An 18,008-nucleotide genomic window follows, 5' to 3' on the forward strand; every position below is an offset into this window, starting at 1 on the left:
CAAAATATCTTAATTTCATATCCAACGAGAAAACTATACCGTAATAATACTTCTGCATCATTATATCCAATGGGATGTACAGGGATTTTGGGCATTCCCACTCCTTCTTCAACATCAAGTCTAAAGGTGTACTCTGCAAAAATCAATTGCATAAAATGAAAACAATTGAAGAATCTGAGCCAGGGGTGTAAAAAAAAAATTTATTACTATTGCAGATTTGCTATATGCCCATAAGTTCAATAATATAGTTGAAATGGTTCGATTCCCGGTCAGGGCACATGCCCGGGTTGCAGGATCTGTCCCCAGCACTTTACATATTAAATAACAAAATGAAAAACACACCTCACTGGTATTTTTGAAAACAGAAATGTATGCTCTAAAGTATAAAAACCACCAGGCAGTTCAGAAGCCTTGCGTTCTGGTTGGGTAAGAGCAGCATCGCTTTGGGTGTGAGGATCTGTCTCTGAACCTCCCCTCTACCCAAGGGGGAGAGGGAATCGAACTGACCCGCCCTTCTCCACGTCCACACCTCATCAAAGTTTAAAACTAAAGTAATACGAGGGAAGTGCCTTTGAGTTCCCAGCAACAGCGATCCAAAATATTATCACTGCACACCGTTTTAACGTTCCTGGGCAGATGCTTGCTTGCATGCCTTCTCTAAGCGCAGGTACTAGTTTTGCAAAAACGGGTGGGCTGGGACGGGCTCGGCCGTTATTACCTTTGGCGGGGTAGCCTGGGGTGAGCGGGTCACCAGCACCGTTCCGGTTCAGCACGTTCCCCCTCTGCGCCGCAGTTCCAGGGAGGTTCCAGCCGTGGGGGTAGGGCCGCGCCTCGGGGGCCAAGTAGTCCGCAGGGTCCGAGTACAGGATGATGCCCGCCGCTCCGGCTGCCATGGCGTTGAGGGCCTGCGGGGCAACGGCGGCCGTGAGGCGAGGGCAGGGCCGGCCATCCGTGCCCGCGGCGCCTGGGCCACGCCGTTACTCAGCTATCTCTGCCCCGAGTGTAATTTCTCTCTTGGCCTAACAGTTCTCATTTATTCTACACAACTCCAAACAAGTTACCACTCCCGCGAAACATTCCCATTGTTCCTAAAACTGCACACTTAATGCGTGAACGTCTCCCTTCTTTGTACTTCTTCTATAGTGTGTGCATATTTCTATTTTAGGATGGATAAAAGTATTTTTAAACCTCTTTTAAATATCTTTCTCCCCTAGGGTAAGCCTTCTAAGAGATTAGTGTTATTGTCAGTGTTCCCATTTTATAGAAGAGAACCCAGACCATGTCTTAATCACTTTTAACTGTGCAGCCTCCAAATTTTGGCACATCATAGAATAACCAGTGTGGAACTAAACTGACTGAAAATTCTATGCAGAACAGCCATAATGTGTGAAAAATGGCCCACAGCGTTTTCGTCAACATTTTTCTAATAATCCAAACTGACCATAAATGAGAATCTACCCTGTAAGATACTGAATTCATTACCAGAAGTATTGTAGCAAAAGATAGACAACCATCAGTTTTGATCAACTGAACCACATCCCAGTATTCAGAAAACTCTCATATAATGTTAGTGAGAGTACAGCCTGTCACAGCTTTTTTTGACCGTAATCAGATGATGCCTATCAAAAGTCTGAAATAATATACATGTTTCAGCCATTCACCTTCTAAGAATCTACACTACAAAAAACACCTTCACACAAATGTCCTAGTGCACACCGACAAAGATGCTCGCGATGGAATTATTTGTAATAGTAACAAATTTAAGACACACTAAGCATCTGTCAACAGGGAAATGGTTAAAATTGCTTATCGATTCTGTGAAGTATGTAGCCATCTGAAGTAATCAGGTGTTCAAATAAACAGTTACATAAAAATTACTAAGTACAAGTCATGATCTGAAGGGCTTCAAACATCAAGTCATTTAATCCTAATGAGAATTCTAAGAGACCGGTGTTATTATTAGCATTTCCATTGTATATATGAGGAAAGACTGGCACAGAGGCCTCGAGACTAGGAAGCCCAGAGCAGACCAGAACCCAGGCTGCATGGATCTAGAGTCCTATACTCCTAACCGTGGGAGAATATACACGAGTTATTGCTGAGGGGGAAAAATAAAGTTATACAATATAGTGTCTGATGCCCTCTTTGTTAAATATATGGAAAATGATTATAGAGACGTACACTTATATTCACACTTATATTTCACAGAAGTAGGTCTCAAAAGAGCTGTGAAGATTCATTATGTCTGGGCCATGACGTTAGGTAATACAGGAGAGCTTTTCATTTTTTTTTTAGTTTATATAAATTTCCTTCAATTAAAAAAGCAAATATTGCTTTGATACTAAAATTACTGAAAATAATTTCCCTTTCTACATATGTGAGGTAATATAAAAACACGATTTTCTGTGCAACCATAGAAATAGCAAAATATACAGGGTGTTCCAAAAAAATGTATACACACTTTAATTATAAAGGCAATGTTTATTAAAATACATTTCATTTTCAAAATGTAATAGACTCGCCCGGCCAGGGGTGGCTCAGCGGTCGAGCATCGACCTGGGATCCAGGCGATCGGGGTTCGATTCCCGGTCAGGGCACATGCCTGGGTTGCGGGCTCGATCAATGACTCATCATTGATGTTTCTATCTCACTCTCTCTCCCTCTCCTTTCCTCTCCCTGAAATCAATAAAGATATATTTAAAAAAAAAAAAAAATGTAATAGACTCTACAGCTATCAGCTGTTCAAGTGTGTATACATTTTTGGGGGACACCCTGTATGTGTGCATATGTGTGTGTATATTTATATGCAATTTTGGAAACTGAGATGTAAGATGTTCATTTACATTTTCAGAATATATCTTATCTTCTTCCCTCTAGAAAAACAAATAACACAGTACTTTATTTCCTCTGAAGATTTTCCCATATCTGGCAATAACAATCTTTCCCGTGCAGTTGATGCCCATTTCTCTTTCCAGTTTGAAAAAATCTTCAGTACGAGCATAGTTTACATATACAAGATCTCCCTGTAGGGAAAACCAAAAGGAAAGACAATACATAATATTGCTATAATTAAAGAGAAAACCAAGAATAAGTTTGAGACAAAAAAATTACATCATCCAAAGTTATCTTTCCTGGCTTGGGCTTATTAATAAACAGATCCATGCTAATTCTGTAGAAGTGGTCAGAAAGTATGTCAGTATGCTCCAAAGTTTTAAAAAGGGTGACACGCAAAACATTTTAAACCATGTGCTCTATTTGGAAGACACTGTCAGTGGATACTGAGTGACAGGAACTAGCATAAATAAAAGTTCCTTAAAATCCCAGCTAGGTTTAATTCCCAACCACGGTGTTCATCTTAAAACTTCTGCTGTGGGAGTTATAAAATTGCACATATCAATCTGTAACAAAGTCAGACTATGTACAAAGGATAAAAGCTTCTAAAAACTGGATATAAAAAATGGATATTGCCCTTACTGAATTAAAAGGCACGTTCAGAAGTTTCTTTGTTATTTCGAAGAGTGGCAACGCTCAACTGGGGTCTGATTTTTATGTATTTATTTTTGTTCTTCTGTGTGTTTTTTCTGTTTTTTTAGGCAGTGTGTACATAGCGCTGAACCTCAAATACCAGCATGTGTGATCCTCCGAATCTCTTCGGTTTATTCCTTGTCATAGGTTTCATATCACAAAGAAAGTTGTAAAGAGCAAGAGCCCTGGCCGGCCGCTCCCTGGTTAGAGCGCTGGCCCGAGACTGAAGGGCCCAGGGCCCAGGCCCATCCCGGCCAGGAGCACGCGCTCCCAGCTGTCAGGGTGTGTGTGGGACGCCACCAACTCATGTTTCTCTCTCGTCCCCCCCCCCCGCCCCCCGAAAAGCAGTGGAAAAAATATCGAGTGAGGATTTAAAAAAAAAAAAAAAAAAAGAGTTGAATAAGAAAATGCCTTTTTTTTCTTTTACCTCTGGCGCGCCCTGGGCCGAGAACGCGTTATAGGGAGGAACGATGTTGGTAACATTCTCATATCCACCTGGGGGCGACTCAAGGTGTGCGGTTTTAAAGATCTGGCAAGCATGGAAACACAGGACGTTAGGAACTGTCCAGGCTGCGATTCAGCATCCTCAAACTAGGTTCCGTAATCCAACAGATAAATCCACTGGCAACAGCGACCAAGAGCTTTATCGCTGTTAGTCTTCAAAGCCCATCAGTGCGCGCAATCCAGGTGACGGAACGTTGCCATCTGAAGCACAGGAACAGGCCCGGAAGGTGGCCTCTCATGACTCCCACTCCCCTCAGCTTCCTTTGCGGGCCCCCTTTCTTCCGTCTGCATTTAAATAACGTTTCCCGTGCTTCACGCCCAGCGCCGCGCAGGCCTCACGTCACACTCCCTTCCCGTGCCAGCCCACTGGCTCCTAAAGCCTTACCCGTGCCTCAGGCGCTCACGATGCCCCTTCCCGGGCTTGTGTATTCAGGGGCCTGGCAGGCACTTCAGCTTGGATGTCCCAACTCAACGCGCTCAGTTCTGGACCTATCTCCCCTCACCCCAGGCCCGCCTCTCCTTCCCCTGCTGCTCTCATTGGCATCACTAGCCCCCCCCCCTCCCCAGGCGCCTAGGAATCAACCTGAACTCTGTCCCCCCCCTCCTGCGATCACTAATCAAGTCCTGCCAGTGCCGCTTCCTAGCTATTTCTCCCATCTGCCCCCGTCCTCGATCCCCTAACGTCCCAATTCAGGGCTTCGCCATCCTTCGCCTCCAGCTTGCCCTCCCTGCCCCGCCCAGGCCTGGCCTGCAGCCGGCCGGGCCCCCTGCAACGCCGCTCTGGCCACATCCTTTCCCCCCCGCTGCTTAGGACAGTGAATTCCTAGCTCCTCAGGCCAGTGGATGAGCCCTTCTACGACCTGTCCCCGAAATATATCCAGCTGACCCTTGAACAACACAGGTCTGAACTGCAAGGTCCACTTACATGTGGATTTTTTTTTCCATAAATAGGTACAAAACTATAAATGTATTTTCTCATGATTTTCTTAGTAACATTTTCTTTTTTTTCTAGTTTATTGTAAGAATATAGTATCTAATACAGATAACATACAAAATGTGTTCATTGTTTATGTTATCAGTAAGGCTTCCAGTCAACAGTAGGCTGTTAGTAAAGTTTTGAAGGAGTCACTAGTTATACACGGATTGGTGGTCAGTGGTCCTCACCCCATGTTGTTCAAGAGCCACTGTATACTGATTTCTCTCTTATCACGGCTCACTTTGTATTTTACACTCTTGAAATATAGAAAATCATTGAATTCTAAATAATATTAAACTAGTATGTCTCCAAGCTTTGCCAATATTTTCTCTTCTGCCTAGAATTCTCTTATTTTGCTTTTTCATGTAATTCGCCCTTTAGAATCTTTCATGACTCACATATCAACTCCTTCGGGAAGACTTTTCTGACGTACAGGGTGGTGTGGACAAAAAAGGGGGTTCTATGGACGGTAACCTCACAGAGTGATCTAATCATAAACTCCTGACTGGGCAGGTCACGGTGGGTAGTCACACCCTAGACATATAACATTTTTGTTTCTTTAAAAAACTTTATTATTCCATTGAAATACACTGTTCATTTACCTATTTCTCCATAACTGTCTTTTGTAAAAATAGGCATATAACTTTTTAGTAAAAGGTTTATCTTTGCCTTACTCAAACCCTGCCCGTTGTTTCTGTGCCTCTAGGTTAACATACCTTTGAAATAACCACCCTCAAGAGAGCACATAATTTTGTTAATTATTCTGTAATTCAATCCTCACTTTCTTTGCTCACACCTTCATGTAATCTTCCTCACATGCCCTCCTTCATTTCAAATGCACAAAAAGCTGCAACCCAGTATACGCCATCAGTCTGGCTCAAATAAACTCTTACAAAAATTCTCTACAGGTTTGGATGTTTTTATGTCGACGCTGGGCCAAGTGACCCTTTTCGATGTAGACAAACCAATCACACTCTTCAAAGCACTTACTACGCTGATTTGAAATGATGTGTTCTCATGACTCCCTCGCCTTATTTAAGCAAAGGAAGCATGGCCGAGTCTTCATTCTGGCCTCAGGACCTAGCACTGTGCCTGACACATAGTAAACACTGCATAATTAGTTTGCAGCTTCCTAACTTTTCTAGAAAATGAGTTCCATTGCACTATTAAAAATTTTATTTTTACTTGACCCTGAATTCCAATTCGCATGAAAAGGTGGAGATGTAAAGTATGAGAAATACCAACAATGCTACATCACCTCCATTCCTTGGTCATCTATGATTGAGATGTAGTTGGCATTTGTCTCATTGGGGTAAGACAGGAGAACATCATAGTGAACCAACTTGGCCGAGTCCAATCCAAATTTCTTCCACTGGGTTTGGATTTCCTTGGCAAGCAGTAAATTTTGTTCTGTTCCCGCCAGATGAGGGAGCTTTGTAAAAGAACTAAAATGAAAATATAAGGGGGAGTTAAAGACTCCTATATTCAGCTGATGTGCCTAAGAACTATCCTAGATGCATTACTCCTGCGTCAGGCATGAACTTATCATTTCTGTCTGTATCAGAGTTATAAAAAGCCCAGTTAGCATTACCAGTTTCTAGACATGCCAGTGAGGGGGAGCAGAGTTTGGCACCCCAAATTGTGCCTGTTGGGGTACTGATTATTTTACGCTGGTTATTTTCAAGAAATAAAAATCTCAGGAAAAACAAAACAAACTTTTGGCCTTCCCCCTAACTGCCTCTAAGAATTTAGACAGGACCTGCCTCAGGAAGGGAGGTCTCATCACAGGTAACTATAGCTCGAGATGAACTAAGTAGGAAGAACCTAGTAAGACGCATCTGATCAAAGTCCTCTCTGCGTCCCATTGTTAAAGGTGGCCCAGAAAACGTGTATTTACCAAAGAGTTGCTTTTCTATCTCCATGTGACTTGTCTCCCAGCCCTTTGAAGTCCCAAGCCACACACCCCCCCCCCCCTTCTCCTGAGCTCTAGATGGAACACAAGCCTCAACTGCCCGATCTGTCCTCGGGCCCCACATGCTTATGGAACCCCATGTACACATGTATATTAAATTTGGGTATTTTCTCCTGTTAATCATCTTATGTTAATTTGATTATTAGTCCAACCAGAAGACCTTAGAAAGGTAGGAAATTTTCTTTTTCTGCCCCATCCCAGTTTTTAAATAATTGCAGTGTTCACATTGTGCCCCCTGGAAAAGAACACATTCCATGGTAACCACACACCGTCAGCAGAGGCTCAGGTGTGAGACGCAGCCTGGACAAACGGCACACCTCTGGACAGGCCTCTAGGCCAGCGGTGCGCCTTCTTGCTGCTCATCAGTGAGGACATTTTGAAAAAAAATATGTTTGCCAGAGACAGGCTGGGCAGACTATTTAACATATATGTCCACTGTTTTATCATATTTTATGCAATTGTTTTATTATATTGTATGCAGTTGTTTATCTCATTAAAGATAAAGTCCATGCATTTTTTATATCCCCTCCTGCTGAGTTCCTGCCTGTTGAGTTACACAATAGAAATAGCGGCTTGAACTGAAGTTGGGCAATGTTCTCTTGGTTGTGGGTTTAAATGATTTGGGACATTCTTGTGACCTCACAAATGTAGTTAATGAGATAATATTTTAAAAGTTTCCCAAACCCCTTCCCTTTAAACATATTATCAGCAATAATACTTTTGTAAATTGGTTTTTAAGTCCACCGTAGGACAACCAAAAAAAGGAAAATTAGCATTTATTGACAACTTCCTATGTGCCAGGAACCTGACCAGATACTTTCACACAGGTTCCCATTTCACCCTTGCAGCCCCTTTTCCACTGTTCCCATTTTGAAAATGAGGGCAAGAGTGCGCTGACGTAACTCGTTCACAATCCCGTAAGTGCTGATCTCCAGGGCCAGAATCTCAAAGTCGTTGTCTGACCTTGATAAACGGTGATTATTTTAAAAACATTCATGCAATCATATTTTTTTTTAAATGTTTCTATTGACTGATTTGAGATAAAGAGAGTCCCACTTATTTGTGCCCCTCTGGGCTGATTCCTGTCTGTGCCCTGACCGGGGACCTGACCTGCACGCCTGGCGCAGCAGGTGGTGCTCTCAGCCCTGCGCCCCGCCAGGGCCCCTCACATATCCCAATGCGGCGCCCTCACCGGCTCCCGCGCCCGCCATGGAAGTCCGCACGCCCAGCAGCGCGTGGGGCTCTTTTCCACATGACCCGCCCTCCAGCTGCACGTTGCGCCCCCTCCCTGCCACCTCTCCGCTCTGTATCCCCCTCGGACACTCATTTTTGCCTGTCGCGACCGCCCTGCGCCTTTCACAGGTCCTCTCAAACATCAGTGTCCTGTTCACCGCATCCGCCTCTCCCACTTCCCTCCGGCGGCTCTGCCCAGCCCGCAGGGCTCCTCAGGCATCTGCTCCTGGGGAAGATTCCCTTTCTGTAGCGTTAAACCAAAGCTGCAGGTTACAGGCATTAATACCTTATACAATACTTGTAAAAAAAAAAAAAAAAAAAAAGGTTGAAGTCTTTATAGAGCAAAGTTATTTTTTATGCATAGGATAAAAACCAGTAAGGCTGGGAATATTTAATTTCTACTTTATATAATTCATAACTTTCATTTCCACAGTGAGCAGATAAAATCCTTATAATCAGAAAAAATGTTTTCTTGAGAACTAACCATGAACTTCTGCCTCCTATCTTTGAGAAAACCCACTGAAATACAGAAATGCAAAAAAAAAAAAAAAATTTCAAAACGGGCGGCAGGCTAACACCCTTTCCTTTATCCTGGATTTCTCCCCAGGCTCCCGAGTGGGGCGTTATGGCCCCAGGTGGCACCTATTCACCGTCATGCTGAGGACGAGCCACAACAGCTGTGTCCTCGCTAGGTTCCTTCGAGCAGAGGGGAGCCGTGTGGTGTCTCAGCTGCAGTCCCTCCCATTTCACCAGGCGGGACAGGGTCACCGAGCCCTCCGGGCGCCCCCCTGCCAGCGGGAGGGCGTTGGGACTGGGGTGCGGCCCAGTCCAGAGATTCCTGGGCCGCCGAGAGGGCCCTGCTCCAGCGTCTTCCCCGCAGGTGAGGATCCGCCAAGGGAAGCGGCTGGAGGAAAAGCCAGTCGTTCCCCCTGCACTCGTCCCTTTGGCACAAATTTGAAGCCCCCCTTCCCTCCTAGACGCTCTCAACTCTTTCCCCCCTTCTCCTCTCCTCTTTCCTTTTCAGCTCCTCTCCTTTCTCTTTTCCAGACTCTCTCAACCTCTGGGTCAGTGACAATTCTCTCTCCAGCCCCTTCTCTGAATGTCGACTGAACTCCTCAGAGGGCCCTGTTCCCCTGCAACCGGTTTTATCTCCACCCCCCCATCTCAGGGCCAGATCAGCGAGGGGTCTTTCTTCCTCTCCACTGGCTCCTTCCAATACTTTTCCTTTTACTTCTCTCAAAAATAACAACTCTTTTGAAACTCGTACTAAAAGTCACTGCCTTCTATACATTCTCGGTGCTATGAAAACTGTGGCCACAGCTCCTCATGCATTCAAATCCCGGGCTCCTGATTCAGTGTATTTTGCTCTACCTTTATTTTTGTCATTCTTGGTGTGCAATTTCTGTACTCAGTTGGATGTGAAGGAGAGAAAAGCCAACTCCATTCGGACGAGCACCACGTAAATTCTGCATGATCTACCCCTGTGCTCCATTACCCATTAAACAAAGCAGAGCCATATGAGTAGACGTAAATTTTAACGTTTGACCAAGAGAATCACCAAGTTTTTGTTCTGACACCTCATATAATTTTCGAGCTGATTTCTTTTGGACACTTCATGAAAATGCTGCGGACAGAACAGTGCTAACATTTTACCTGGTCTTTCAACTTACGCAAGTTTAAACAGAAGCTTCCAGCCTCACCTGATAAAAGACACTCTGGCCTGTTGCTGGATTGCATGAGAAACACAGACCGAGTCTTCTTTCAAGCAGCACCCACCCTACTGCCTACTGATTCTTTCCCTTTATCTCCCAACAAGCCCCTCAAAACAGACATTTCGAATTCGCCTCCTGACACTGATGGGCCGCAATCCTGAATCAGCTCAGGTTTCCTAGGAGCGGCACAGCGGCTTTCACCCCTTCCCCAGCGGGCGCTCCAGTTCACCCTCGGAAACTGGGTGGGGTTTTCTGATCTCATCACATCACAGGGCAGCCGGGAAGGAACCAGCGCAGGGCCTGCACTCCGCTTCGCTTAGGGGACCCTAGGGTTAAAAGGAGGTCTCCGGGCAGGTGAGGAGAGAGGACGCTGCGGAAAAAGCTGAAGAACAGACAAAACCTTCCTAAGTGAGTGAAAGATACAGTTTACAAAGTCCAGAAGCACAGAGAGCCATATGCAGAATAAATCTGAAAAAAGCTATGCCTAGGGCAGTAAAATTACTGAAAATTAAAGACAAAAATGACATGTTATAGAACTTAAATAACCATAGACGGCTCATCAGATGCCAACACTCGCCAGAAGGCACCGAGAAGACATTTAAGGTTCTGAAAGGAGACGGGAAGACAGCCATCGTAGATTCCACATCAAGGAACGCTAGGCTTCCAGAATTAAGGGGAAATAAGGATTTTTACAGATAAAGGAAAACTACGAGACCGTCACCGCCAGACCCTACATTACAGAAAGTGCTTAAGAAAGTAACTCAGATTAAATAGAAATACCACAGGGTAACCTACATGTTCAGAAACAAATGAAAATCATTGGAAGTAAACATCTGAGAAATACTTATCTCTTAATTGGCTTTCAATACATATAACTGTTCAAATAAAAAATTATAACAGTCTTTTGTCAGGTTTATAACAACAGACTTTTATACATGAGATTTTGACAGCGATAATATAAAGGATGGTAGAGGAGAGGGTAAACAGACGTAGAAATGTGAGTTTTCTGCATTTTATGTGAAGTGCTACAATAGCAACTTTAAGAATACAGTGAAGAGTTATACATGTATAACGTAATCCCGAAAGCATCTTCTTAAAAAAAAAGAGAGGTATAGCCAAAAAGATAAACTGAGGTAAAATACAAATTTTAAATACTCTGCCACTACCAAAAGGGGGGCAGAAAATGAGAAGTAAAGGAACAAACATAAAGGAAGCGAACAGAACACAACAAAGTGGCAGGCCTGTGCTGAACCACAGCAATCGTTACATGTTAACAGACTAAATACATTAAAGGCACAGATTACCAGAATGAGCAGAATAGCAAGCTGCTACTATCTGCTGCCTACAGCGGACACACTTTAATTAACATTATAAAAAGGGTAAAAGAGCAAATGGTAGTTATATGCTCTCTATAGAAGGTACACTTTGTATTTGTTTATTTTGCTGGATTTTTAAAATTATTCTTTATTGAATTTATTGGTGTGACACTGGCTAATAAAACCACAGACTTCAGTGTACGATTATATCACACACGTCTGCATACGGCATCGTGAGCTCATCACCCACAGTCAAGTCTCTTCCCACCACCATCTATCCCCCTTTTCCCTCTAGCAATCACCATACTGTCAGTTTTTTGGGTTTTTTTCTTAATCCCTTTACCTTTTCACCCAGTCCCCTAACACCTCTCCCCTCTGACAGTTGTCCGTCTGTTCTCTGTATCTATGAGTCTGTATATATTTTTGTTAGTTAGTTTATTTTGTTCATTAGATTCCACATATGAATGAAATCATATGGTACTTGTCTTTCTCTGACTGGATTATTTCACTTAGCATAATACCCTCCAGGTCCATCCATGCTGAGGCAGAAGGTACGGTTTCCTTCCTTTTTTCAGCCGAGTAGTATTCCACTGTGTAAATGTACCGCAGCTTTTTTACCCGCTCATCTGCTGATGGGCACAACTAGGCCACCTTCTTACACTACACATAAGAATAAACTCAAAATGTGTTCAAGACTTAGATGTACTCATGAAAACATAAAAACCCTTAAAGAAAACATAGGTGGTAAAATCTCAGACATTTCTAGTAGCAATATTTTTTCTGATGTAACTCCTTGGGTAAAGGAAACAAAAGAAAAAAAATAAACAAATGGGACTACATTAAACTAAAAAGCTTTTGCATAGCAAAGGAAACAAACCATCAACAAAATAAAAAGACAACCTACTGAATGGGAGAACATATTCGCCAATGATACATCAAATAAGGGGTCGATATCCAAAATTTATAAAGAACTTACATAACTCAACACCAAGAAAACAATCCAATTAAAAATGAGCAAAGGACCTGAACAGACACTTCCTCAAAGAGGACACACAGATAGCGAGAGACTTATGAAAAGGTGCTCAAGGTCACTGTCATTCAGAGGGAAACAACAAAAGCACAGTGGGACGCTACACACCCATTAGAATGGTTAAGATTGAAACAACTAACAATACTAAGTGTTGGCCAGGCTGGGGAACAACTGGCACATTCACACAAGCTCTGTAGAAATGGGAAGTGGTACAACGCCTTTTGAAGTCTGTCTGGCATTTTCTTAAAAATTTAAACATACGCTTATCCAAAAACAGCCGTCCAAGAGAAGTGAAAACCTATGTGCACACAAAATCTTGTAAGCATGTGCTCATAGCAGCTTTATTCACAATAATAAAAAGCTAGAAACAGCCCAAATAGCCATCATCTACACATCATGTACTATATTTATCCAATGTGATACGACTGAAGTAAAAAGCCATAAGCTACTGATACATGAAACTGTGGTAGGCAGTTAGGAGCAGAGCAAGGGCACGGCCCAGGTACAGAAAGTCAACAGGGTGGAAAGCCCCAGGTGCCTAGCGATGGACAACTGTAGGGTGGGATCTCACCCCCAGGGTGGCCTTTCTGTCCCTAGCATGAGGTCCTGCCCTTTGGGACCCCCTGACCTTTCCTCCCTAGAGATAACATCTAGGCCTCAGTTGTATTTCAGCTCCAGGCCCAGAAAAGCAACAAAACCAGCCACAGCTGACCTCAGGACCAGCTGCACTGGATCATGACCACAGGACAGACCTGGAAAGCTGCTGAATACTATAATGAGATCTTCCCCTGGGACCGCCCCTAAACTCTCCCAGCTTAAAACCATCAGGAGGGAGGACCCAGCGCCCTCCCTCCAGGGAGCATGCCCAAGTCTTCCCCTTCCCCCCTCCCCCCAGGCACTTTACCCGGAGCTTCTTCGCTCCCAAGCTCCAAGGGCCCTCCCTTTACCTCTATAACTTGTTTCCTAAGCCAATTTCTTCTAAGAATTACTTTTTCTACCTCTGATTTAACAAAAAAAATGTGCTCATAGTTTGAGTCTTGGCTCCGAATTCTTTCCTAGCCAGAACCCAAGTACGGAAGTTGCTGAGCCCAAGGCCAGCCTCACCCCACCCGTCAGACACCCAGTGCCCGTCCCACCACCCACAACACAACCACCCAAATGAACTCCACAAGCATTATGCTGAGTAAACGAAGACAGGCACGAAAGAGCACAGACTGTAAGGTTCCATTTATATAAAATTCTAGAAAATGCAAAGGAATCCATAGTGACATAAACCTGATCAGTGATTGTCTAGGGCCAGGAGCAAAGGGAGGCATAAATTTTCAGTATTGAGATTTTCCATATTGAGACTGAGGAGGTGGTTTGTTGCGTATATTATACACCTGTCAATACCCTCCAGTGGTAGGCTTTACAGGGAAGCAACTTATTTTATGTAGATTATACTTCAATAAAGCTGGGGTATTTCTTATGACAATCCTTTGAAAGAGCCTGAATATAGAAATAAATGTCACACTGGTTGCCTTCAAGTTCAAAATCACTCCCCCAAACATCACTTTTTCATGCCTAGAGACTGGTAGCCTCGCACTGATTCTTTTGCTTTCCTTTTGTCCTCCTTGTGTTACTTATATCTGCAACATGGGAGAGAGGTTTAATTTGTGGCAGACAGAATCTGAAAATTTAACCCCCTTTCCTCTAAATCACAGTTTACAACCAGTTAAGTCTTCCTGGCAGAATACAATGTTTAAATAACACTGCTGATTAAACGGGGCACTGAGGAACAAAGAATAACATTCAGCCGCAGCCCGAAGTTACATGAGGTTGAAACATCTCTTAATAAAGCAATCAGATACTTTTCCTGTAGATGAAGTTAGGCAAGGAAGACTCCCACAACATTCAAATAGATTTGACCCTAAGAGTGGCCTGGGGACGTTTTAAACTACCATAAATGAATGCGACATCGTGCAGCTTCACACAAAAAGGATTACCCATATGACTATAACCAGCTTTAATACACCTCTCACTCTACAATATTTTAAACACTTCATTTTTAAGATCAGAAATGCAAAGCATACTTACCGAAGAAATGATTTAATATTTTCAGCTTTCATCTCGGATACCAGGTTCCACCGCACACTTTGATGATAGCGCAGTGTTGTGGCTGTTTCTTTGAGAGGCTTAATAAACCAGCCTGGGGGCGGGGGGAGAATTCACATATGCACATACACATACCACATACACACATACCTGCTTTAGACTTTTATAAAAGCTAGAAGCCAAAAATAGCCCTCCCCTAGTAAACAGATCATGGTGAGCTTTACAGAAATACTCATACTAAATGCAGGGAACCTTCCAATTGCCTTGTGTAATGTAATTTTGAGTTGACTAAAATGAGTTTTATATGAGGAAAGTTCTTTTCACCTCAGGCATTAAGGGAAAGGCCTTCATCCAGTTCTGGGGGGGCGGGGAGGGATTTAATTCTTGGCACACGCCTGAAACAGAGGGCGCATTCCACAGCTATTTAATAAATGATGAGGGAAGGGTAGTTTTTGCAGTGCTGCACATACTAATTCCAAGCTTTGACTCGTTAATGCTTGGAACTGAGACCACGCTTTTCATCCCTGCAGACAGTGGCAACTCGAAATGGTCTTTCCAACGGCCCTTATCAGTACCCTGCACTCGGTGAGCACTTACTAAATCGGGATTTCAGTCACACTGGAACAGGAAGGCCCAAACGCATTCCATTCGGTTTGCAGTTTGGCCGACACCCCGGGCAGTTCCCCACCCCGGCCGAGCCTGAGCTCAGCCCAGCTTCCCCGCGGAGGAGCCGCTGCCCCGGGCTCGCTCGGGGAGGGCGCAGGGCCACTTACCCACCATAAATCCCGCCAGGAAAGACGCCAGCGCTGCGGCCAAGCACATGCAAAGGTACAGACGGCCCCTGGACTTCGCCATGGCTTCCTCCCGGCTGAACTTGGAGCGCAGGCTGCGGCCGGGAGCCTCGAGGGTGCGGATGAGCCGCGAGAGCGCGCGCGGGCACGGGGACGCGGGCAGCATCCAGGCTCCCGCGGGGCGGGGCCCCCTCGGGCCCTCCGCGAAGCCCCGCCTCCGCCCCCCGGGCCCCTGCGGGGAGGCGCGCGACCCTGCGCGCAGCAGCTCCTGGCTCCTGCTGTCCCCGGGTGGCCGCGAGGGGTAAGAGAAAGCCCTGCAGGGGAAGGGACAGGTTGAGCTTACAGTAACCCCGACTGCGGTGGGCGCTCTGAAAACGTCCCGTTTCCAAAAAAGAAAAAGAAAAACAACTCTGCCTTCCTGCCTCTTTGCCACCCCCTTCTAGGAACTGCTGAGTGTCAGCTGGAAATGCATTTAAGTCCTGCTTTTCCTTCCCTGTCGATTACCCTGCTGCCCGATTCTGTCCTGATTTCTAACCGGTCACACTTGGGAAGCATTTGGGGTCCCGGCTGCTCCGCTGTCAGAGTTTCTTCAGGCTCCATCCTCAGAGCTGATGTGGTTGCGTTCTTGCGTGGCCCCTTCCCTGAGCGAGCCTCCGAATCTGTTATCCTCAGTCTCTCCTCCGGCAACCGGGGTTTCCCCGCCTCACTGGAGCCTCGTAGGTTCAAATTAATTAGATTAGCCATTGAAAGTGCTCTGCCCCATAACTGACAGCAGGTTCTCAAATGCCACCCTCCCCCACCCCCCCCTCCTGCCACATTTATACACGTTTCTCTTTAAAAGCGTTTTGTCTTCGTAGTATGTACAAGAGGGTTGGTTTTTTTTACAACAATAAAAAAAGTGCTTAGAAAGTTTGACCCTGTAACTAGGGCTCCTGCATCCACCCGCAACTCCCGGCTGGATTCCTCGTGTCCAACCAAAGGCAGTTTTGCAGCCAAAGGAAAAACGCCTCCGGAGCGGGTTAGGGAAGAGCCGGTGCCTCGGTGGTCGCACCCCCAATCCGCGCGGCGTTTTCCGAGGCCTTGATGGCCTCAGCTGTGAAAGTATGTAAACCCGGCCACTTCGAAAAGGGGTGGGAGTCACCATCCCAGGGGAACAGCCTTACCCCTCTCACTCCTCAGACTTTGAAATGTTTCAAATGGGCAAAATAACAGACAGAGCAACATTGTATTCCTAACAACTGTGTGCGAAGCAGGCGTTGGGACAGCGAGCAGCGCCACTGCAGAGCTAAAGAATAACCTGGCTTATCCGCACCTATAGAAATTCCTCCCTTCCACTAAGGTAATTCCCATGCCCTTCCTCAGGCAAAGCCCGGGCCTTCCCCTCTAATCCCAACGCTATCTGGGTTTCTGCCTGAATCAAGGGCTTCCTGAATAGCTATTCTTTTGGATATCAGATAAATGCTTATTGCCTCTCCCTTGGGCCTTTCAGTTTAGATTAACATTACAGTTAAGGCACTTTACTTTGCTCCTAAGGAGTTTCCAGCAGAGTCTCGTTGCTTTTTTCTTGCACTGTAATTGTGGATGAATATATCTGATGATTTTTCTCTTGGCACTTTTGTGGAATCCCTGACAGTTACCTTTGAGCCAAATATGGTTGGTGAATTCATTGGTTTCAAAATATTTCTATGTTGCCGGGCTGGTGTTGCTCAGAGGTTGAGCATCGACTTATGATCCAGGAGGTCATGGTTCCATTCCCTGTCAGGGCACATGCCGGAGTTGCAGGCTTGATCCCCGGCAGGGGGCATGCAGGAGGCAGCTGATCAGTGACTCTCATCATTGATGTTTCTCTCTCTCCCTCCCTCTCTCCCTCTAATAACCAAATTAGGTTATTCCTCTCTGAAATCAATAAAAACATTTAAAAATTATATATGTTTCTACGTTGTTAAAGCCTAGTTTCTACTTTGACAGTTGGGTGAAAAGGGTCTCCTCAATGCCACAATGTCAAATGTTAGCTGTGTCAGTATACACAAAAATGTGTTATACATATAGCTTTTGAGGATTGACTGTATAATTTATTAATTTCCAGGCCCTTGGCCTTTTCTGTCTGCTACCCATAGGATCATTATTATTGACATTTCTCTCAAAAGGCAGATCAAAATCATCTGTAGAAAAAGGCTTGTTGCAGAAAGTTAGAAAGAAGCGATTAAAATTATTAAGTTATTTGTGAAATTTGTTTTTTTCTACTCTTATCTCAATTTTATGGCTAAAGTTTAATTAATAGAAGAAATCAGTGTATTGACTGGCACAATTTTCCAAGTTGATCACTTTTCCCTGATTTAAATTGGGTTTGTTTTTTAATAACATTTATTTGGTAAATCACAGAGGTAGAAGAAGTAATTCCTAGAGGAAATGGGTTTAGGAAACAAGTTATAGAGGCAAAGGAAGGGCCCTCGGAGCTTGGGAGTGAGAAAGCTAAAGGTAACGTGCCTTGAGGAGGGGCGGGGGGGGCCACAGGCATGCTCCCAAGAGGGAGAGCACCGAATTAGGTTCTTCTTTTTTTTTAAAATATCTCTGTATTGATTTCAGAGAGAGGAAAGGAGAGGGAGAGAGAGAGCTAGAAACATCAATGATGAGAGAGTCATTGATCGGCTGCAGCCCGCAACCCGGGCATGTGCCCTGACCGGGAATCGACCCCTGATCTCCTGGATCCTAGGCCGACACTTAACCACTGAGCCACACCCGGCCGGGCGAATTAGGTTATTCTTAAATCAAGACCTATTGAAAGCCTATAGCATGCCAGACACTGAAAAATTCCGAGAATCTGATCCTTGCCTTTAGGAAGCCTACAATACAAT

General features: G+C 44.7%; 1 protein-coding gene across 1 annotated transcript in view; it reads right to left on the reverse strand.

Moving 5' to 3' along the window:
- Positions 1–15,217, reverse strand: part of NAALAD2 (N-acetylated alpha-linked acidic dipeptidase 2) — a 38,807-nt gene extending 23,590 nt beyond the window's left edge. The window contains exons 1-7 of the mRNA XM_016206808.2: positions 15,136–15,217; positions 14,345–14,456; positions 6,264–6,450; positions 3,953–4,054; positions 2,898–3,023; positions 719–905; positions 40–133 (exon numbers count right to left, since the gene is read on the reverse strand). Coding sequence (XP_016062294.2) covers positions 40–133; positions 719–905; positions 2,898–3,023; positions 3,953–4,054; positions 6,264–6,450; positions 14,345–14,456; positions 15,136–15,217 — 890 coding nt within the window. The remainder of the gene's footprint in view (positions 1–39; positions 134–718; positions 906–2,897; positions 3,024–3,952; positions 4,055–6,263; positions 6,451–14,344; positions 14,457–15,135) is intronic.
- Positions 15,218–18,008: the final 2,791 nt, after the last annotated feature.

Source organism: Miniopterus natalensis, chromosome 11 (assembly GCF_054644295.1).
Source record: "Miniopterus natalensis isolate mMinNat1 chromosome 11, mMinNat1.hap1, whole genome shotgun sequence".
Lineage (NCBI taxonomy): Eukaryota > Metazoa > Chordata > Mammalia > Chiroptera > Miniopteridae > Miniopterus > Miniopterus natalensis.